This window comes from Euleptes europaea, chromosome 5 (genome assembly GCF_029931775.1).
Source record: "Euleptes europaea isolate rEulEur1 chromosome 5, rEulEur1.hap1, whole genome shotgun sequence".
NCBI lineage: Eukaryota > Metazoa > Chordata > Lepidosauria > Squamata > Sphaerodactylidae > Euleptes > Euleptes europaea.
This window is the reverse complement of record NC_079316.1, coordinates 83,453,168-83,477,168: the sequence shown is the minus strand read 5'-3', so window position 1 is coordinate 83,477,168 and position 24,001 is coordinate 83,453,168. Positions and strand designations below refer to the sequence as shown.

General features: G+C 41.3%; 1 protein-coding gene across 1 annotated transcript in view; it reads left to right on the top strand.

Moving 5' to 3' along the window:
• Nucleotides 1–18,047, top strand: part of LOC130477344 (lipase member M-like) — a 30,868-nt gene extending 12,821 nt beyond the window's left edge. The window contains exons 4-9 of the mRNA XM_056849269.1: nt 8,043–8,152; nt 9,752–9,888; nt 10,315–10,461; nt 11,528–11,599; nt 14,200–14,265; nt 17,814–18,047. Of these exons, the coding sequence (XP_056705247.1) occupies nt 8,043–8,152; nt 9,752–9,888; nt 10,315–10,461; nt 11,528–11,599; nt 14,200–14,265; nt 17,814–18,047 (766 nt within the window). The remainder of the gene's footprint in view (nt 1–8,042; nt 8,153–9,751; nt 9,889–10,314; nt 10,462–11,527; nt 11,600–14,199; nt 14,266–17,813) is intronic.
• Nucleotides 18,048–24,001: the final 5,954 nt, after the last annotated feature.

Here is a 24,001-nt window from a genome sequence, read left to right as displayed (position 1 = left end):
GTAAAATTGCTGCTTTAAATTGCCATCTTCTCTTAAACAAAAAAAATTCTATTCCTTTTATTAGGCAAACAAACACATTCAACTGACCTTATATCAGTTCATATTTTACCTAACCTCACAATAAAAAAGGTAAAGGTAAAGGTCCCCTGTGCAAGCACTGGGTCATTCCTGACCCATGGGGTGACATCACATCCCGACGTTTCCTAGGCAGACTTTGTTTACGGGATGGTTTGCCAGTGCCTTGCCCAGTCATCTTCCCTTACCCCCAGCAAGCTGGGTACTCATTTTACTGACCTAGGAAGGATGGGAGGCTGAGTCAACCTTGAGCCGGCTACCTGAAACCAACTTCTGTCGGGATCGAACTCAGGTCGTGAGCAGAGCTTGGACTGCAGTACTGCAGTTTACCACTCTGCGCCACGGGGCTCCTGGAACCTCACAATACATTTTGACAGTTTTTCACCTGTCTTTATTCACCTATAATATCTTTCTAGGTGTGAGCAATTTTGTTCCCTTAGAATATTCCCTCTGAGGGCTTTTAATACTTTTTCAAAAGCACTGTTGGTAACTTTGGCTTCCAAGGTTAAAGCAAAGGTTAAAGCAAAAAAAGGGGAGTCTTTCTCCACCTTTTGATAATGCACAAGAAATGTTTACCTCTTCAGTTAGTGAACTGAAGCCATCAGAGTCTTTTACAGAGAGATTATTTGACTCATAAAAATTCCTTCCTCACCTAAAGTAGGAATACATGCTTGTTAAACTTGACTTATTAGATGGCAACTTAGCTATCAGCAACAATAGAGGTGTACCAGGCCTGAACTGACCCTAGAAGCTAAAATGACTAAACTGAGGCTATCGTATTTTGGTCACGTCATGAGATGACAAGAGTCACTGGAAAAGACCATCATGATAGGAAAAGTTGAGGGCAGCAGGAAAAGAGGAAGACCCAACAAGAGATGGATTGACTCAATAAAGGAAGCCACAGCTTTCAATTTGCAAGATCTGAGCAAGGCTGTCAAAGATAGGACATTTTGGAGAACTTTCATTCATAGGGTCACCATGAGTTGGAAGCGACTTGACGGCACTTAACACACACACAGTTTTTTTAAAATAATTTTTTATTATTTTTATAATAAGAAAAACAAAACAAATTATAAATATCATAAAAAAGAAAACAGAAAAAACATAAAAGATACAAAAATACAAAAAAAGGACTTATACAACAGTCAAAATTACACCATATAATATAAATTGTAAAATACACGGTGCTCTAATACCCACCACCCACCTTAAAAGTGTGTCCCACCACCAATAGACTTCCGGATAAGTGTTTTGACAGTATTTACTTATACTATTATTATTATAAAAAACATTACATTCTATCTATAATTCATTAACTATACTTGTAAAATTCATTTTCGCCAGTTTATCCCAAATTGGTACGGCCTTTAACCATGTTTTTTTTTAAACTCTTCCATATCTTTACTGTGTAAAGAATCTGTAAGTTTGGCCATCTGCATATACATCCACAATTTCTCTCTCCAGTCCTTAATTGAAGGTTTATTTACTTGCTTCCAGTTTTTTGCTATTATAATTCTTGCTGCTGCAAAACTGTATTGACATATAACTCTATCACATCTATCCATATTGTCTTTAGGGATTCCCAATAAACAAAAAGCAGGATCTTTTTTTACTTTTATAGTAATCAAATTATTAGTTTCCTTTAATGTTAGTCTCCAAAATCTCTTAATTTTTTTTACAAAACCACCATACATGCATAAACGTGCCTTTTTCAGTTCCACACTTCCAAATAAACCCATATCGTCTTTCTTCATTTTACTTAGCAGTGCCGGGGTTATGTACCATCTATAAAACATTTTATATATGTTTTCTCTTATTTCATTAGTGATTGTAAATTTGTATTCCCTCTTCCACAAGTTTCCCCATATTTCCAAATCAATATTATAACCTAACTCCTTCATCCATTTCACCATCACTGGTTTAATCCTTTCTTGTTCTAAATTCACTTCAATTAATAACTTATAAATTCTTCCTCAGTCGTTTATTTCCCTTAGTTAATATAATTTCTAGTTTAGATTTATTTTGATTAAATCCCCTCAAATTATCTTTATTAAATATATTCCTTAATTTATAATACATAAACCAGTATTGAATTTTAAGCTCTTCTCTACTCTTCAACATCCAAACCCCTTCTTTACATTCTGTAATTTCTCTATAAATATCGATATCAAGATTTAGTTGTACACCTCTCTTCATAAAAACTTCTACAGGGTTAATCCAGCAAGGGGTTTTACATTCCAAAAATCCTTTTTATTTCTTCCAAGTTTGAAGTAGACCAACTCTAATAATATGGGAATTAAATTCTTTATTTACATTCTCCTTTTCATACCATAAATATGCATGCCACCCGAAGCGTCAATTAAACCCCTCTAATTCTAATATTTTAGGATTCTCTAATAGAATCCAATTTTTTAGCCAGGTAAAACAAGCTGCTTGATAATACATTCTCAAATCTGGTCATCCCAGGCCTCCTGTTTCTTTTAATTCAACTAAGTTATTATATGCTATCCTATGTCTTTCCTTACCCCATAAAAAAACTTAAAATATCTTTCTTTCAACTTTTAAATATCTATGCTCCTTTCAAAATTGGTACATTTTGAAATAAAAAAAGCATCTTAGGCAAGACCATCATTTTAATAACTGAAATTCTACCCCATAGTGATAATGGTATTTCCCCCCCAGTTTTTGAGATCTATTACTATCTGTTGCCATTGTTTAATATAATTATTCTGAAATAAATTAAGATTATTCGGTGATAACCATATACCCAAATATTTTACTTTATGTTCAATATTAAACCCTGTCTTTTTGGTTAATACTTGTTGTGAGAGAGTCATATTTTTAACCAATAGTTTATTTTTATTTATTTTAAAACCTGCAAGCTTTCCATAAACCTCCAAAATTCTATTCCAATTATCAATTTGCTCAGTAGGATCCATCAAAAAACATACAAGGTCAGCTGCATATGCTTTAATTTTATAGTGATTTCTCCCAATTCAGAATCCAACTAATTCAGTAGATTGTCTAATCTTTTTTAATAGCACTTCTAATACTAAAATAAACAGCAAAGGGGAAAGAGGACAACCTTGTCTCGTTCCCTTTGAATTTCAAATTGTGATGATAATATTGCATTTATCAACAAACTAGCCATCTGATAAGTATATACATTTTCTATAGCTGTCTTAAAATTCACTCCAAAACCCATACATTCTAATATTTTTTTCATAAACTTCCAATTCACATTGTCAACCACAAGTTATTTCTACCACCAAAATTCTCCCTTCTTTATCTTGAAAAATAATTTTAGGTTCTAATAACACAGGTAGATACATAGCTATACCATTAGTTTTTTTCTTCTCGTTACAAGACATGAAGAGTTTACCTAACCTTTGTTGCTCCAATCTAAATATATCCTTCTGTGAGATGTGCGTTTCCTGTAAACAAACAATGTGAGCTTTAGATTTTTGTAGGTGATAAAATACTTTCTTCCTCTTACTAGGAGAATTCAAACCATTGATGTTCCATGACAATACCTGTAACATATTAAAATTCAATTAGACCCATTTTAAATTTTACATTTTTTAATCCCAAAGATGTTATCCATATTTATTTATTCATCTTCTATCCCGTACCCCCCTCCCTCCCCCCCTGTTCCCATAAAGTTCAATTCATATCTGCTCAGCCATCCTTATCATCTGACAGGGAATCCTCTGCTGACTCAGTTGGCAGAACCCCACCGCTTGCTTCTGAGTCCTTTTCCTCTTCAGTAAGTTCTTTGGCAGGAGGCTGTTTAGCTGGTTTAAAAAACTCTGACTCATATCTTCTTAAGAATTGTTCAGCCTTGCTGGTATCTGTAATTTTAAATCTTTTAGCCTTGAAAAGAAAAGAGATGCCTTGTGGGAATTCCCATCTGAATTGAATCCTGTTGAACTTCAGTTGCTCTACAATCTCTGAGAAATATTTTCTTTTTCTAAGCAATCTTCCTGGAATTTCCTTCATCAATCTCAGCGGGGTACCCTCTATTGTAAGTGGAGTTTTGTAGTGGTTACTGAGAATAAGGTCATGATGACTCCTGGAAAAAAGCTGAACTGGACAGTCTCTTGGTACTTTATTTTTGGTTGTAAAAGAAGAGTTAATCCTGTAGGCCATTATAATCATCCCTTCAACAACTTCTTCCTCTTCTTGCAAAAAATCTGCCAAAAGTACTTTTAGATATCCTTTTAAATCTCTTCCTTCTAATTTTTCCTTCAAACCACGAATGCGAATGGAATTTTCCTTGATCTTGAGTTCAATCATTGCCATTTGGTCATCTCGTTTTTCATCTCTCTCCTGGGATGCTTCCAGTGACATTTCCAAGGTGTCCACCCTCTTTTTAATATCCTTATTCTCTTGTGCATTTTTTAAAAGCTTGGTCTCCACCTTATCCTGTCGCACAGTCAAGGACGTGATTGAATCTTGCAAGGCTGATATTGCAGCTGTATTTTGTGAGAAAGTCATTGAGTTTTGAGAGATGGCAGCAGTGTTTTGACTCAGTTCTTGCTTCATTTCTGTGACCTCCTGGTATGTTTTAGTTAAGAGTTCATGCAAGGAATTGAGTGTCACTTCTGGCATTGGTTTAGGAGTCATCTTTGCAGCAACAGGTATGCCTGAAGAGGGTGAAATGGCTGGTGCTATCGTTATGTTAGAGGCAGAAGCTCTGCATTTCTGAGAGATTTGCTGTACCTGGAGCTGTTTTGAGTCTTTGAGGAATTCCCTGGAATGTTTCTCTTTTTTCTCTTCCATTGATCCTAGGAGGCTGAGTAACAACAAATTTGTAATCCACAGAGAGGGGGGGGGAACGTTTCTTGCTTAAACCATCAGCTTGGGAATATTAGTAGAAGATATTCAGTTTAAAGTCTGACCTTAGAGAGAAGACTCTCACATCAGCTTCATTACTGTTAATATTTCATGCCAGTATTTTTTCCGTCTTAGATTTTAAACTGATACTTCAGCAACTGACAGAAAAAAATTTAAACTGCGTCACAGATGGTAGAAGGCTGGCGAAAAGCCAAGTTTCGTTTCAGAGTCACGTAATGAAATTATAGTCAGCTCGAGTGCTTTCTTCTATGAAAAATAAGACTGTCAAACACCTCAGTTTGTGCTTTAGTGAAGGTAGAAACATTTTATAATCGGAGTCTCTCCACCGAGTCTCCCGGCTACCGTTTTAAAGATGGCGCCCACTCCATGGCTGAGCCCATCAGAGCAACCACCAGCAATTTCTCGGTGGCTATCGCTGCAATGATGAGCCGCCTGCCCAAGCCCGATTCAGCATCTCCTCTTACGCCAAGGAGTGCCACTTGCCAGGTGGTAGGGGGTGAATTTCTTGCCCCCCCCCCGGCAGCTTCAAGCTGGTCTGCGACACTTCGCACTTTCCGCGATGGATCCGCTCCGACCCAGAAGTCGCGAGGGGTGTACCAGTTGAAACGGGTTCCCCACACCCAGTCTCTATTTTGTCCCTGACACAAATACATGAATCTAATGTTCCTGTTTTTTTTAGGGCCTTTATCCTTATGACCAATTATTGAGCCCATTCACCAGCCACTGGTCTCAGACTGGCAAGCAATGGGATTGCGGGATAATAAGGAATTTGGACTGACACATATAGGAATGTCTAACCACCACCCCCTTTGACTTTTCTTTGAGTCTCCAAGTCAGACATTCAATAACATTTGTGTACTAGAGGATATTTTCAGTGGGCTATAGGTGTTTAGCCAATGATATTCACAGAACCTTGAAATAAAATTGGTTAAAATGATGGCCTGGAATATCACTGGATGAGGACAGAAACATACCGACCTGGACCGTACCAGGAAATTAAGGCTTTATTGTGATGGAAACTCAAGGAAACTTGGTTTACCCTCTCAGTTGACTCTTCCAGCTATATTTCATTTTGCATAGCACCATTCAAACAAAAAAGCAGGCCAAGGACATTATACAGTGTTTATTACAGTGCCTCTGACTGTTATAAATGTATTCTTTCAATCTAATCATATTATAAAAGAGGGGAAAGGAAAAAGTGTGGATGGATTCAAGTGAGTGGAAAAAATATACCTCAAAGGCCCCAGTAACACAGTACAGAAATGTTCAAATAAAAAGCAATATAGTTCAACTAACTAATGTAAACACATTTCCAAGGATGTAGCAGGTTCCTCAGAGCATGTACAGAGTTCCTTGCAGTAACAAAATGCTGGAGGAGTCCTTAACCCATACCTAACCTCCTCTGGACCCAGTTTCTGCTGAAGATTGAAAACTGAAGATAAGGGAAAGTCCCAAAGGTTCAGATATTTACAGTCAATGGAATTCAACCACAGCCAGCCTCCTTTTTAAGAGCGGTGAACTGATGTACCCAATGCCGCACAAAGCTCCATCTCTGAAAACAGAGGCTAATGTTATCAATCAGAGAGTTATAACATAGTCCCACCACCATGAACATCCATGACAAAGAGGTGGTCTGGTCCAAACCGGATTGTCCTTTGTCCAAAAGGATTAACTCTGTCAGGATGATCCAATGTGGAATAGAAATGAATGGGTCATTCTAATGTAAACCCCCAGTGGCTCAGGATTCCAAACACTCTAGGCTGTACTGTTGCCCTAGTAAGGTTTTATGATTTCTATTACAATTGGCAGCCTTAGCTGGGAAGTAGAACAAGGGTTTAAATAATAAACTTTGCTGGATCAAGTTTGATCATTATCATATTTATTTACGGTCATAGACTATCAAATAAGACAAGATTAAAAATTACTGAATACATAGTAGGGCATGTAGGCAAAGTATGCATCAATTTTGCTGACAGGTTCAGCCTCACAATTATTAATGGTAATAATTGGTTTAATGCTTGTACAGAATCAATTTTCTTCCTTTCAGCTTTCTTCATTGTCCAATTTTCAAACCCACACATAGTAATAGGGAACACTATGGCATGAATTAAGTTGTTCTTGGTTGCCAGTGACACATCCTTACACTTAAGAATCTTTTCTAGCTCCTTCATGGCTACCCTTCCCAAGACTCTCACAAATGTCACTAATTTGAAAGGAAGGTATATAGTCTAAGGCAGAGGATGTAGAGCCTTGGGGTGGGATGTGTGTAATGGATGCAGCAGGCCTTGGCACACATGTCTTTTGCTCTGGCTTTTTTGGCTGCCTTGGATCATTTTCAGTGGGCAGATGATTGCCCAATGGAGGGGTGGGGGTTGAGGATGAAATTTGGGGGAGCTTTGCACATGTGGGAATGGAGTCTTGGGGAAGGAGGAGGACCTTGGTGGGGCTGTGTTGCCATGGAGTCAACCCTCCAAAGCACATGAGGTCTCTAGGGTGACTGATCTCTTGGCTCAGGGGATGGACTACAATTCCAGGGGATCTCCAGGTCCCACCAGGAGACTTCCATCCCTTTCATGGTCCTTTTAAGAAGGCAGGGCACAAGACCCTGATTGGCAGCTGATCTGCTTGTTCCCGCCTCTTTCCTCCACTGGGAATGGTTCTACCCACTCACTCCTCCCCCGTTTCTCCAGTCCCATGATTGCCCATCAGGGCCATGCCACCGCTGCCCCCAATGCCTTGGTGGCCACATTACATTTAAAAAAGAAAATGACAACCCTTCATTTTGGTGATGGCCATGGCATAACTAACCCCTTAGCGAGTGGCTCAGCTATGCTGCAGTTATGCCGTGTCTAGTCATAGCGCAAATTCTGGCCCTCAGGATTGCGCTTCCCAGGGATTAATTCTGTTTGTGCTCCAAAAGTGCTCCAAAAGTGGCATAGCTTGTTACTTTCTTGAGCCAGTTTTATAGCTTGCTAAGTCTTTGGAGTGGGTTAGGAACTCTGAATTTTCAAATTTAATTTTTAATTTTAAGGTACTACTGAAGTGTGAGTGAAAAGACTAAAAAATGACAAGTTATTTCAACGGTGATTTATGCAATTCATGTGTTACAGTTTTCATGAAATGGGGATTTATGACATTCCAGCAGCAATTAAATTTATCTTGAGGAAAACTAAACAAGAGGCATTATATTATATTGGCCATTCCCAGGGTGGCACATTGGGTAAGTTGAGAGGAATATAATGAAATTTGTTTTATCTTTTATCCTTGACATCTAACATGTTAAATCCAGCCATTTAAGGAACTATTAAAAAGAAAACAAAGCTTATACTCAGAAAGAAATGGCAAGTCTCGGACAGGTTAAACACAGGACAGGGTATGGTTGCCAAACTCCAGGTAGGGCCTGGAAATCTCCCAGAAATACAGCTGCTCTCCGAAGATGGCAGAAGTCAGTTCCACTGGTGAGAACTGCTGCTGTGGAGAGTGGACTCCTTGGAATTAGACCCTTCCATCCCCAAACTCCACTTTTCCCCCGTCCCCCAAAATCTCCAGGAATTTCCCATTTAAGAGTTGGCAACCCTAGCACAGAAGCTAATTATATAACAAGAAAGTCTAAGTTTTGAGATTCTCTCTTTCTTCAAAGATTCCTTCTGAGAGAAATTCTAATTCATCTTCCTGAAATACTGTGTAAGAATTGCAGTTTGAAAGGACTGACGTAGAATGAATCTAAAATGGAATTTTTCAAGTACTTTATGCAGACTAAAACAGGGAGCTATCAAAATTGAGATTCAGGAGCTCAAAATCTAAATCAGTAGTTAGACTGTATGTAATATTACAACAGGCCTTTTCATAGCTGCTCCATCGGATACTGGGAGAAAAGTGAGGGGACTGAAATGGCATCCATTCATGCCCTGGTTTTAATTTCAACTGCATTAGCAAAGGTGACTTCACCATGTCACGGGACACTCTAGAATTCACTCAAATCTCTATGGTAAAATGATGAATTCCAAAGCATAAAAACTATGGAACTTCAGGTTAATCTTACAGCATACCACAAGGTGGTGTCATCACTTCTGGTTATGCAGGTGGCTGTCATACCATTTAGGTAAGTCTTGCCCTTTCCTGTCTCCCTTGGCTGGCAACCCTACATAAAAGTTACCAAACAAAGGTGATGCAGTCTCCCTTAATGTAACTAGGATACATCTGTGGGGTACTCCATGCTGTCATTTCTAGCACAGGAGTATCAATTCAAAGGAATAGGCAATGCCTATGAATTTAACTGTGTACGAGTGTACAATTCCCGTCAGTCCCATGACCTCAAGACCTTATCTGTAATATGTTTGAATGGACTGGAGAGCAGGGGACATGTGGGGATGAAGCCACTGGCTCCTGAAAACTGCGCAGGATTATTTTGTTGTGTGTGTGTGTAAAGTGCCGTCAAGTCGCAGCTGACTTATGGCGACCACTTTTTGGGGTTTTCATGGCAAGAGACTAACAGGGGTGGTTTGCCAGAGCCTTCCTCTGCACAGCAACCCTGGTATTCCTAGGTGGTCTCCCATCCAAATACTAACCAGGGCTGACCCTGCTTAACTTCTGTTACTCATCTCCAATACTCCTGTGCAGAGAAATACCCTGACTCAAGCCACAACACACAAAAACTGAATTCATTGGAGAAAGTGTAAATGGACAAAAGCATTCAAGAAGGATAGTTATGCTATAGCAAAAAAAATGGGTAAAATGGGTAGAGATGCGTGCAAATGTTGGCCCCCATTAATGGCCTTAAATTTTGCAGAGGGGCCATTAAAAACTTTCTCTTTTGCAGGTATGATTACCTTTTCAGTTTTGCCAGAGCTTGCTCCAAAGGTCAAGCTCGTCATGCTCTTTGCTCCTTCCTACACAATGGTGGGTACTAGTGGCCCTAGTAGATTATTTCTATCGCTTCCTGATGGATTCATAAGGGTAGGTGTTTCACATTTTCCCCTACTGTTTCTCATTCTGATATCTTTTTTCATACAACAACCCAATCTCACTCAACAGTATTTGTGATTCATCCGACAAAAAAGAGGGATACAGAAGATGGCAGTTGATCCCCCCCCCAAAAAATTAATGAACTTATCAGTAGCCCTTCATGACCTTATAGGATCAGAGGATCCTGAGTAGATTTGGACTTTCTCTTCTACCCATACATCTTTCATGTTACTTATGAGAGGTGGGAGACAGCAGAAAGCATTGGTATGGGGCTGTTGGGAACCATGGAGTTGAATGTAGCCTTGGACTCACCAATTAAGTATAAGGATATCAGTGTAATAGGAAAAGATCTCTTGCTAATCAACACACTCAGATAAACATTTAAAGATATTAACATTATGCATTTTCATTTTACAGTTTATGTGGGGCAAGAAAGAGTTTTGCCTTTTTCCTCAGAAGATGAAACCTGTGAATGCCAAGTTCTGCAGCACTACAATAATCGACAAAATTTGTGTTCAATTCATTTCCATAGGTTTTGGAAGTAATGAGAAGAATATAAATGTGGTAGGTGGATTTATTCTGTATATTTTAACTTTTTATTTATTTATTTATGAAATATTTATACTGTACCTTTCTTTGTGCCTCAAGGCCCTGTGAAAGCAAAGAGAGTAGCATGAAATTTAAAATAAACGTTTATTTTAGCTCTATTACAATTACCACGTGAATTCCATAATGACAAATGGAAGCATCTACACTCCACTGGATATAGCAGTGTTGTTGTGCTGTAGCACTCATTCACAAGTGAATTAGTTAATATGGACAAGCCAATCCAGTTGCAAATGACTGCTATAACACAACGAGATCACAATGATGTGTGGGTTCTTTTCACATGCCAGTTAGATGCAACAGTAGCTATGGAAGGAGATGTATATTTTGAAACATAAGAAAAGAAATGTAAGCCATCATTTCAATGGGTCCCAAAAGAGCATCCCAATGATAATGGGGGATATACAGCCACATCAGCATGCTTCCACATGTAGATATATCCATTGTTGAATGTCAGGGTTTGTATGTAACAACTCTAACTCTTCAGTTAGATTTTTCTTATTCTGTATGCTAGTTGATTCAGGTTTTCTCTTTAAGTAAATGCCAGACTCCCTCCTCTGGGAGTTGTTGTCTTTGGCTATGTGCCCTGAGGAATTTAGTGCAGCCTTTCTCATCCTGCTTGAAACATTCTTATCAGCTGCATTGGTTCTCTGGGTCTGTTTAACCCTTTGTTAACACAGCGTAATGCTCGTACTGTCCTTAAATACTCTTGTTAGGAAGACTTGATACTTTGCCAGATATTCTTGATTATTCAGAAGCTCTAATGGAATTTTATCCTGCCAAAATGTGATAATAAGTCTTTTATGAAAGTTGTTACTTGGCAGCCAGTATAAGGTTTCTATATCCCAATCAGCTGGGTTGCAGTGGAGAATTTGCAACACTGATTTCTTACCGCCCAACAATTATGATGTAATAATTTGATGTTTATGTTTGTATGTTTTGTTTGAAAAATTAAAAAATAGTAAAAACAACAAAAATAAACCACGATCTAAACATAAGTTGTATTCCTACTTTTCTTTCCCAGAGTCGAATGGATGTCTATGCTGGAATATTCCCTGATTCTACTTCAGTAAAAACCATGGTTCATTGGGCCCAGGTACTGTTAATTAATTTCTTTCTATCATTGAAATGCTACCATCATCATGATTGAAAATTCAGTGTATTTATCCACAGAGTGCAATTTCCTTTCCTCCCTGCTCCTGCTGCAGCCCAAAATGCCCCCTGAAATGCAATTCTTAGGAGTCGCCCAGCCACCCAAGAGCAACAATGGGGAGGCATTATGGGCTGCAGTGGGAGAAGTCATGCTCTTCTGACAGAAATCCTTCTGCCATTGGAAACAGTCCATTGGATCCGGGCCAATGTGTATGAATGTTCAAGTTTCGATGCCAAGATTTTTATTTCATCTGTTTACAAGTAATTTTCAAAATCAAACATATTTTTATGTATTTTTATAATTTTTTTGAAATATTTGTAGGTGGTCCAATATTCTAAAAAGCTCTGTAATGAATTTCATAGGGGGAACATTTCTATAATTCACATACCTGTATTTTTACTTGGCATGTTGCAATTTCAAATGTACAGTTCTCCCACATCTCACAACCAATTATCACAAACAGAGAAAGACCATGGAGACACTGCAAACTGGGGTGTGGAGTAGAGAAGTCTGCTTTAGGGCTATACATAGGGTTGCCAACCTCCAGGTACTAGCTGGAGATCTCCTGCTATTACAACTGGTCTCCAGCAAATAGAGATCAGTTCACCTGGAGAAAAAGGCCGCTTTGGCAATTGGACTTTATGGCATTGAAGTCCCTCCCCTCCACAAACCCCACCCTCCTCAGGCTTTGCCCTGAAAACCTCCGGCCGGTGGCGAAGAGGGACCTGGCAACCCTAGCTATACATGAAGCATCACAGGATCTCATGTTATCATGAATGGCCAGGAAGGTTAAGTTGGCTTGTTAGATTTCATAGAACCCACCCAGTTTTCACACACAGTTATTGAATAGTATGGGCAATGAATATGTTTTAGAAAAGACAAGCTCCGCACTAACTGTATGAAACACACGAAGGCTTCATATTATCAAAAATTGAAAAATAGTCACTGAGGTAGCAGTGAACATAACCAAATGGTAGTGGGATCACCTGGAAGGCATGTGGGTAAATACAGATTCTGTTGAATCTGATATTATCCTCTCTGGGAGCACAGAAGAGGAAAGATCTATGTTCAGCATTTCACAGTGCATTCCTGAGCTGCTGGCAGCCAGGGACAGAGGGGAGGAGGCACCGCTGCGGCGCCTCCTAAGCTGTTCCATGGCTGCCAGTAGCTCGAAAAAAGCCTTTGAAAGGCTTTTTTTCCTCTTAAAATGGGGCTTTTTGCCCCATTGAGAAAAGTGAGGCTGCACCTGCTAAAAAGCCTTGCTCTTCTTGCCTCTGGCATACCCAGGGCAAAAGAGGACAGGAGGCTGCCGAACGACAGCTCCTCCCCCCATCCCGCCCTGGGAACACCTCCTGGGATGCTGGGACACCCTCCAGGATGCCGGTGTGGGCCTTTCCACTGGTGGGACACCGACGGAAGGCCTTGCTGGCATCCTGGAGCAGCACTGCCATGAAGACCGGCATCTGGGCCTCCCCGCCGGCGTTGGGGCCACTAACACTGGCATAAGGAGCCCCGACGCAGGTGCAGGGGACCCTAATGCCGGGGCGGCCACTTCCTGGCCTCCTAAGGGCTTTCGCCCTCAAAGGTCAGGAATGTGCTGTCAGAACCTGAAAGATTAAAGGTGTCAGATTAGATCTTCCCAAAAACTAAGATTATAGCTACAATAACAATTTAACGTTACCAGTTAGGAATCCAGTATTTTATCTTGAGCTTTCAAAGATGTTACAGGGATTTTTTTTGTATTTGTAATTACTTTTTTATGAATATTAGATAGGGTTGTCAATAGGGCTGTCAATTCGGTTCCATCCGAACTGGAAAACCGCCAAATTTCCCCTGGTTTGGCGGTTTCTGGTTCGGATGGAAGCGAACAAAAAAAAGGCGGGAAAACGCGATCCGGAACTCCACAAGTTCAGGGGGACCATGGGGAAAATTCAGCAGGTTCGGCGTCCCCCCGAACCTGCCTTTTCCTGCCTTAAAAGGGCTGCTGCGGAGCGGGAGCGTGGGAGGCTGCCAGCCGAGTTCAGGAGGCGTGGAGAGGGGAGTGGGAGGTTCGGGGGCCAAGGACGCCACACTGCTCGCCTTCTCTGCCGCCGAGGCCGTACAGACGTCTCTGGGTGAGTGGCCAACCGAATTTGTTCAGGAGTACTGAATTTCCCGCTGAATTTGGCATTCCCGAACGGGGGGGGGGTTTGAAATTCGGCCGAACCAGACCCAGACCGGGCCGGGTTCGGCCGAATCTGAACCGGACTGATTTTTTTTTCAACAGCCCTAATTGTCAACCTCCACCTGGGGCCTAGAGATCTCTTAGAATGACAACTTGATCTCCAATCTACAGAAATCAGTTCCAATGGAGAAAATGGCTGCTTTGGAGGGTGGACTCTATGGAATTATACCCTACTCAGGTCCCTCTTCTTCCCAAACCCTGGCCCCCTAAGGCTCCATGCCCAGATCTCCAGGAATTTCCCAGCCTGGAGTTGGCAACCCTAACTTACAAAATTTTGAGGATTTACCAGATTTCAAACTATGCATCTTTCATCTTTTAGGTGACTAAATCAAGAGAATTTAAATATTTTGACTATGACTCTAAGAACGAAGCTGTATATAATATGGTAAGCAAAAGACTGATAGTGATGAGAATTTTGAAAAAAAAGATGTGTGTCTTGCTCCTTAAAAATGCAATATATGAAGTGCAGTTAAGTTTTGGTTTCTTATACATTTCATTTGAGAACTATGAAAGACTGAGAGTACACCACAGAAATACATACTTTGAGGATGATTTCTTTCTAAGTATATGAATTCCAGTCAATCTCATTCCTATCTAGATCCTGATCTTTGCTTCTTCTTTGTTCACTTTTTGGTATTGCTCCCATTCTTTTGTAAGATGAGCATCTTGAGTAAATATTTATTCTCTGAGGGAACATTACCCAAATTGGCATACATATGAAGGAACCACAATGTACAAAGGCATTGCTACCACAGAGCAAACATGTGCATCTTGAGTAATATTTGGGATATTACTCATTACCTGTATATATCAAGATTCAGACCAACACTCAAAAGAACAAGGAGAAATAAACTTTTTAAACAGAAATGATTTTTATTTAATAACCAGAAAAGAGACCAAACTGAGTTAAGCAATTTACAGACCAAAAGGGGAATTACAGAAAGGACAATGCACAGTGATAGATTTCCCTAGAAAAACTGCCTACCTTCTTGGGGAATAAAACTAAAAGGGGGAAAACAAGACATATAAGCCTGTTCCTGGAGAGAAGAGCAGTTTTTTTGGTAAACCCGGAAAAAGCTCTGTGGTAACAAAGCACAGGGATAAAACTGATGAGGCAAGGGGAATAAAAGCAGAGACAAGTCCATGAAGTGGAAAAGGAAGAGGCTCATATATCAGGATGTATTCCAAATCAGCTACAAAAATTGGACTGGGGGGTAGCTCTTTATATCCTTTTGCTGAGACCAAGGAGGGATGGGGTGTGTCGAAATTTGGAAGTAATAAAAAAATCAATCTTTCAAAAATGAGCTAGTTTGAAAAGAACGCCTTTGTCTATATGGTAAAGGAGAGTTTTCTCCTTTAGCATGGAGAGTGTCCAAAATGTTCCCTTGGAGAAATTTGTAAGTTGCATATGATTGGGAAAGGGAAATAATTTTTCCCACTCATTAAGACATGGACTAAATTGCTGGAATGGGCCTGTTACTTATTGTTTTGGTAATCTGGATTGTCAGTCAGGATTAGGGCTGTGCAAAAAGAAGAAGAAGGGAAAAAATCGGTAAATTTTGCGTTCAGGTTTATTGGGCCCAACTTTTTTTTGTAAACCCGGAATAAGCCAAATACCCATACTGGTAAATAGGTTTTCTGCTTTATTTCTGAGGTTTTTGAAAAAATTCAGGTATAGCGGCTTCTGGGATACCAATTTCTTTTAGTTTGTTAGCTGATAAAGAACTTGTGTTATCAGTGCATAGTATATGTATGCCTTAGCAACACTGTAAAGGAATCTTTTCTATATCTTGTATTTTACTATCTATGCACTTGCCATTCATTAATGTTAGTGGTTGGATATACAATATTGTTTTGTGGATTCTGTGACCGTTGTTGCTGTGACTTTTTCTTCATTGTTCTATACAGCATGGATATCAGTTTGACTTCAAAAGTCACGACCAAGGCAGCTCTTCTGAAGGAGATTGCTCATCTGTATAGATGAGGAGTCTTATTCAGAAGCCAGATGAGCAGCTGTTGAAGCTGGCGCTTTTAGTTGGACAGTATATCCCTCTGGATGGGACTGGGTGAGGCCTGTCTTTTAAACGTCTCTTCTGCTATCCAGATCACTTCACTGAACGGTGATGGATAGTTTGGTCTGATCAAGTTGGCTCTGATTACACAATCCCTATCTCAAAAGGGCCCCAACTATGGGGTCTTAAAACCAGTAAAAGATAGAAAAATGGGAGAAGGCACCAAGCCTTGCATCTGAGCAAAGGTGAATACCCGAAACCTGAAAAGCCGAATATCAATTTGGCTTTTTGGAACTTGCCTATTCGGCTTTGAGCAGATTCCCAGCTTTTGGTATTCAGCCAAAAATAAGCCTGAATGTTGCCAAAATGGCTAATTTCAGGCTTATTTTCAGTTTGGGTTTACAGATAAGTACAGCCCTAGTTAGGATTGATTTTTCTGGGAAGACTCTCTGAGGTCCTCAGGGGAAATGGTCCTTGATTGAATCCCATTTTGGGTGAGCATTTGTGTGACAGTTAGAAGAGCTACCTTGCCTTCTTCCTTAGTAGTACTCACTGCCCTATTTGATATTAGTTTAATTCAGGCTCTGTCTATCATTTCTAGGCCCATGCGGGGCTGTACATGTTTATAGAAAAGGGGGAATAAGCCATGCCAGAAATGGGATCCTGAGGGGGTGTTTCGAGGGCATCAGGAATGAATAGGAATCTCATAGTACCATCCTAAGCAGAGTTCCGGTTATTGAATTCAGTAGGATTAGAAAGATGTAAAAGTGCTTTGAATGCCCTTATCAGTGCACAAAGTAAATATTAGTGCTAAATCAATAACAGTTATTCTTGCCCCATGCTCCACATAAGTGATCACTTAACATTTCAACTTTGCTGCATTCAGAATTCAACAATAGCCATGCGGATCTAATTTTCAACAGAGAGAATGAAGTTCTGTGAGCTCTTATAAGTTTCACAAAATTAATTCAGTACTAACACGACACCTTCATTAACAACATTCTCATTCATTCTGCAAGGAAAATTCAAGTATTAATATAAAATATGAACACAAGCTATCAGTGTTTTGGGCAGAGTTTCAAAACATTTTGGCTACTCAGTTGTAGTGAACTGGCAACAGCAGAAGGCATTAGCGTCTCAGTAGCAGTGCCAGCAGACAGTGTTGTTAACAAGGATGTGCTGGAACTGGTGTGGAGTCACCAGACTCCCACGGATAGAGAGTACATTGCTGCCTGGATGCATTCAAAACACACCTGGAAAGAGCAGATGGGCAGTAAATGAGCCTTGCACAGTCAGTAGTGCCCAGACAGAGCTGCTTCAATTGGGCAAGGATGTGTGTTCCCTCAGACAAAGGCCTACACTTGCTTACCTGAAGCAGGAGAGTGTTCCAGGATCTGAAAGAAACTAGAACTGGAGCCTTTTATCGGCATTGGGCTTTGTACACAAGCAATCAGAAAACAAAATAAAAAGATACACTGCCAGTGATGAGACCTTTGATGTCTGCGTTGCTTGATAAAAGACTTCCAGTTACTACCTGTGAATCTTGAAGGTTATAAGGTATTTTCCTCCATCCTCTATTTTGGCTTTAAGCTTTTTAGACTTGCCGCATCAGTATTTGTAGATTATCAGTTGGATTTTCAGTCATTTTTGTCTCCTCTAATTCAGCTACTCTGGGACAGAGATGCCTATCCTGAAGTAACTCATAATATTAAAAAAAATACCTCAGGAACAGCCTCATTTGAATGAACCCTTATTTTTCTGCTTATTACTGACCCTGTGGGAGATTTAGATATTGAAGGAGAAATAGGTGGAACAAAATGCCAAGCAATAATTTTCCAGGACAAGATGTCCCATAGACAATATGACGAATTGGTCAGCAATACTCAATTTCATTTTTCTGATTTTTTTTTTCCATCAACAGCCCACTCCCCCATTTTATAAAGTAGAAGATATGACTGTGCCAACAGCTGTGTGGACTGCCGGAAAAGATATTCTTACAGACATAAAAGATACTGAACTGCTGCTCCCTCGACTCACTCACTTAACTTTCTACAAGCATATTCCTGATTGGCAACATGCAGACTTTGTTTTGGGCCTTGATTCTCCAGAGACCCTATACCCAGATATATTTTGGTTGATGGATCAATATAAATAAAGTATTACTGAATATGAAGTATAAACTGCATATCGTTCATATTATGGATGGAAAGGATTGAAACATTTTCTCAGGTGTTTAGTTTCCGTGCAGTTTGTTTCTGATCCCTTCTGTAATGTATTTGTTTTTAGTTCTTATTACTCATTACCAGTTTTCATTTCATTGGTTGCAGCATGAATAGAAGATTCATGAGAATGGAAAAGAGAGCGACTTTCTTTACAACCAGTTAGGGACTACAGTCACCAACACTAGTTTGGCAAATTTCTGAAGATGTGGAGATAGAGCCTAGAGAGGGAAGAGTTTGGCTAGGGGAAAGAGCTCAACAGGGATATGATATCCCTCTAGGACAGTGGTGGCGAGCCAGAGTGGGCACTCAGAGCCCCAGCACAGAGTTCACCTGAGTTCGTTACTAGAAAGCCAGAGGGATGCGGGGCTGGGCTGCTCCCCTCCCCCTCTCCACACGCGCCTGAGGGCATTTCTCACATCACCCGGAGCGGACGGCAGCCTGTTGAGTCTGTGGCGAAGGTGATTCCCGTGGTGGGGTTGGAGAGGAGCTAGGTTGGAGGGGAGCATAGCTCACAGCATGGCATAGCTGGAGGGGAGCAGAGCGCTCGGGCCATAGCGCGGGCTTTGCGGCGCCTCCCACCTTTCAGTGAACTTCCCTACTAAAATAGGAACACCCACTTACCCAGCATGTAATTAACCTGTGGAACTCCTTGTCACAGGTTGTGGTGATGGCATCAAGCCTAGATGCCTTTAAGAGGGGATTGGACAAATTTCTGGAGAAAAAGTCCATCACGGGTTATCTTTCAATAAAAAGTTGTTTGTATCATTGAAAGCTCTGTTATTGTGTTTTTCTTTTAAGACAAATTATGTTAATGTATGAGCTGTTTTTTCTAAACTAAAACCTCAGTATTCAGGTTAAATTGCCGTGTTGGCACTTTGCGATAAATAAGTGGGCTTTGGGTTGCAGTTTGGGCACTTGGTCTCTAAAAGGTTCACCATCACTGCTCTAGGACTTTTGTTTTTCATAACTTCTTCACCTTTTGATAGATCTGTAACCCCTACAGAATTTTTCTGGCAGAGAAGACTTTCATTCATTTACAATTTACATATCCCACTCACAACAAATTCCTTATGGTGGCTCACAGAAGTTCCTTAAAAGTATAATAAAATCAGTACATCCAACAATAATGTAAAGATTGTTAATGTTAAAATTACATTAAAAAGCCAAAAAATAGCAACAGTAATATTTCTTATGTTGAAAAAGATGAGAAAAATAACTAAACAATGAGCTATGGTGAAAGGTTGGGGAAAATGGGGAATCTTAATGAAAAACAGGGAGGAAGTCGTTTGTCCATTTTCAGCCACCAGTCAATGAACATTAAACTTTGCATCCATACAAGCATTCACAATCAGGATAAATCTGATTGCAACTTTGAAACAGAACTAGTGGGTTGGTAGGTGAGAGTGAGCTCAATACCCAACTGGGGCTGTTCAAAAATAAATAAATTTGGTAAAATTCGGATTTGGCAAAATTTGGCCTGTTTTTATTCTGGAAATGCCAAAGTCCAAACTCCCCCTATTCGGATCCATGGAATTTGGCATGAAATTCGGCGTTCGCAAATAAATTTGGCCATTTAAAGCCATTAAAAACACATTCACACCTTTCTGCAGCTCTGGGGAAGGCATTTTTGGACGTAGAGGTCCCAAACTTTCAGGGTAGCTTGGAGGGACCCTACTTGCAAGAACCCCCAAGTTTGGTTAAGATTGGGTCAGGAGGTCCCAAGTTATAGGGTCTGGAAGGGGTCCCCCTGTCCACCCATTGGAATGAATGGGAGCAGGCAATCCTTAATGTGCATCTAGAGAGCGGCAAATCCGAAGCAAAACCTCCCATTGTTTCTCGTTGGCTATTTATGCACGGGAGGTTTTGCTTTGGATTTTCCGCTTTGTAGATGCACATTTCCCCCAGACAAATTCTCAAAACTCTGCAGGGGGGCTTATTGTTGAGATTTGAGAATTTGGATGGAAAAAATGTGCATCTAGAGAGCGGAGAATCCAAGGCAAAACCTCCCATTGTTGCGGACTGATAAAAGGTGTTGTTGTTTACAATTCGCTCTGCTTTACCTTGGGAGCAAAGCCCCACCGCGGCTCTTACTTCAGAGTAAGCAGGCGGAGGATCAGGACTGCCCACCCTTTCCTCTACATTTTGCTTCCTCTTGACACCGCTTCCTCAGCCCCAGGGGCACCCAAAAACAATGAAGACCGGGGTGGGGGGAGTTGAGGGAGGAGACAACGTGGCTGAGCTGTCACTGTCAGGGGAAAGGAGAAATCCTGAGCAGGGACACCCGCGGGGGGCCGAGGAGGGGGGGAATAAGCAGGATGCTGCATTGTATGGCACACAACATCACTGGCACCTACCCAAATGCACGCCCGCTACACGCCATTCCCTCCCCCCATTGCGCAAAAGAATGCAAAAGCTCAGATTCTACGGACACGGCCCACAGAGACAATCAACCCCCCCCAGAACAGCCCCCCCACACAACAAGAAGATGCAAATGTCAGCTCTGGATCACCAGCTAAATCCCACAAACAAACTCCTAGGCAGTTTATTGAGAAATAAGCACTGTGGTAAGCAGAAAGTGACTTGGGGAAAAAGCAACGACACTAATGGGAAAATTAGTGAGGGTACGGGAGATATAAAGAAATGCAAACTTTCAGAACGGCTCTTGGTTGCCACGGCAACCTCTCCCCCTGTTCCCTGTTCTCAGGGTCTTGTTCCCAGGGAAGAGCCAGTGTAGAAGCCATAACATCAGTACAGAGGATAACATCGTGACCTTGAGGGTAACCACCTGGCCAGACACTGAACAACAGGCCAGTGCCTGTTCTTCCAACCGAAGGAGAACAACGGAGCAGCCAGAGAGAGAGACTCACCAACCCACACTGACCTCCAGGTGAAGGTGGCAACCAGTCCAAACAGCAACAATCCCACTTGCAAAGAGGAGATCAAGCCACCCCCCCCCCCACACACACAGTAGAAGCCAGTCCATGGCTTCTAAGAGCCAATGTAACTACGATGAAAGTGCATCCTGCTCAAAGCATCAGTAAACAGCGTAACTAGCAGGGGTAACGTATCTTTTCATTTCAACACAGCCAAAGTGCATCTTATAAGGCTACTAGTGTAAGTGTGACCTGCGCAAATTGTGTATCTTCAGTATTGATAGATTTCATGCTGCTAGATTCAAATCTTCCACAGCAACAATCACACTCGCAAAGAGGAGATCAAGCCACCCCCCCCACCAGGACAGGTCACTCCCCCCTTTGGCTTCCCCCCCCCACACACACACACAGTAGAAGCCAGTCCACGGCTTCTAAGAGCAGATGTAACTACGTCGAAAGTGCATCTCGCCAGGACAGGTAACCCCCCCCCAAATCACACTTGCAAAGAGGAGATCAAGCCCCCCCCCCCCGCAGTCACAGGAGCAGCAGCAATGGAAGGAATACAGACTCACACACCCAGACTCTCTGGCCATTTATGCACGGGAGGTTTTGCCTTGGATTTGCCGCTCTCTAGATGCACATTTTCCCTGTCCAGATTCTCAAAACTCTGCATGGGGGCTTTTTGTTGAGTTTTGAGAATTTGGATGGGGAAAATGTGCATCTAGAGAGCAGCAAATCCAAAGCAAAACCTCCCATGCATAAATGTCCTCTCTCTCCCCCTCCTGGGTCGCGCAGTAAACCGGGACCATGCACACGCACCCCCCCACACACGGGGATCTCTCCCACAAACACACAGACACACACACTCTCTGTCTCCCCCCCCAGGCTGCGCAGCAACCCAGGACCACACACACGGGGATCTCTCACACACAGAGACACTCTTTCTCTCCCCGGGCCATGCAGTGGCCGGGCTCACGCACTCATCCGCGACTGATTGGCCAGAAGAAGATCCAGCTTGGCCATCGATTGGCTGTGGGAGAATGCTGATTCAGGGGCGCCAAATTTGTACGAATTTATCCAGCGTCCGCCAGAACTCACCGGGTTCAGCTCGTCGTTTTCCTGCCTTTTTTGACTGGTTCTATCCGAACTAGAAATCAACGAATTGGGGCAAATTTGGCTGCTTTTCAGTTTGGATGGAACCAAATAGACAGTCCTATACCCAACGTCACCTGAGTCTAGGGCCTCCATGATCACAGTAAACATGAATTATTGAGTGGCTGGGATTTAGGACTGAGACCAATTAGGCCTAATCTCTACCCACCTGTTGACCCTGCCTCGGTTCTTATGACATGCCTGTTTTGGGCCACTGGCTCACCCATGTTTTCAGTTGACACTGCAGGGCACCCCCAGTCCTTACTACGCCATTAGCCACTTCCTCTGAACCAGTGTCACATGGTTTAAAATAGCACTACAAACTGAGTCCAAAAACAAACTCTGACAGTCAGTTCAGGTGTCCCAGGATAGGTGGACAATGAATATGCCGACACATCAACAACTGGATTGTGGCATACTTCAAGTAATGAATAATGGGTGTCTGCTATATTGGGTGCCAACAGAAGAGTGAAATGCTCAAAAATGTTGCCAGACAAGGACCACATGAGCTGTGAAAGTACGTCAAAAGTCTGACAAGGAACAAAATGTTAATTAGTCATAATATGTAGTATCAAGTAGTTGTTTATTACTCATATGTAAAGAGCAGTCGATACAATGCAATCACCAAATGCCTCTTCTTCAATTGGAACATAATACATTATGCAAAATGTATTCTGCGAAATAAATGTACTGCAAAATAAATTCTGCCACTGATGTACATTTTCTGGTTCCCTTTTGTTTCTTGATTGTCTTAAAACATTCATAATGCTGGATCCAACCAGCTTTTAAAAAAAATATCCACTCGAGAGCCACAGGGGTTTCGAGGTTAACCAGGGCTTGGGCAGCTGGTTTTTAACAACAGCTGGAAATGACAGGCATCAGATAGACTGTGTTGTCTGCTTTTTGTGAACTGATCACAAAAACCGATGGGAAGATTCTCTGGGTTCGTAGGCACTGAAGACACACAGAGACAACTCTCAACTCAAAATCTCAAATCAGGTCTTTTTTCACTCTTTGCCCTTTAAACATTGGAGGTGGGTATGGCAGACAGAGGATGGAGGGTGTGTCTGTGAGGAAGCCATCTAATCGTGCAAAAAAAAATTGTAATGCTGCAAATTGGATGCATCCAAATTCACTCTCACACACATAAGCAACTTGCCAAATGATCACCTCCGTGAACAATGTCCGATGTGCCGGATGAGCCAAACTGGAAGACAATCAGGCGTGACTATTTAACAAATGAAGTTGTAAAATCTTCACTCAGAAGTCTACTTTTCTGCAGTTGCTAAATTCCAGCAATGCAGCAAGGCAAAACGGAATATCATGCACTCTTCAGCATTCTGTTCTTAAGAACATTTTTACTTTCCCAAAGGATCATTAATTATTGCTGTGAAGGTGCAAGGATTCTACCCCACCCCAATCCTGGCACTTTTGCTTAGCATTTACAATGGAGCCATAAATAACATCTCTTTGTAAGCAATATTACTGAGGCATGCTAGGGAATGCAATAACATTTCAGAACTATATTTCTAGTGTATTTCTATCCTGCCCTCTTCTTCTGAGGACCTAAGAGCAATGTACATCATTTTCCCTTCCTTATTGTATCTTCACAACCCTGTGAGGTGGATAAATCTGGGGGATTTGAACCTGAATTTCCCAAATCCTAATCTTGTACTCTTCACTGGCTGTGCAATCCCTAAACATTTACATCCTTCTTAGATCACTGACTTCAATGGGTATATGGTAGAAGGGTATTAACTCTTTGCACTGCTACTCTCAAGATGTTACAGTCCTGCCAGGAACTAATAAAACCACTTGTTTTCCCCTTCTGTTGCCCTTATATGGCCAAGCCAGGCTAACGT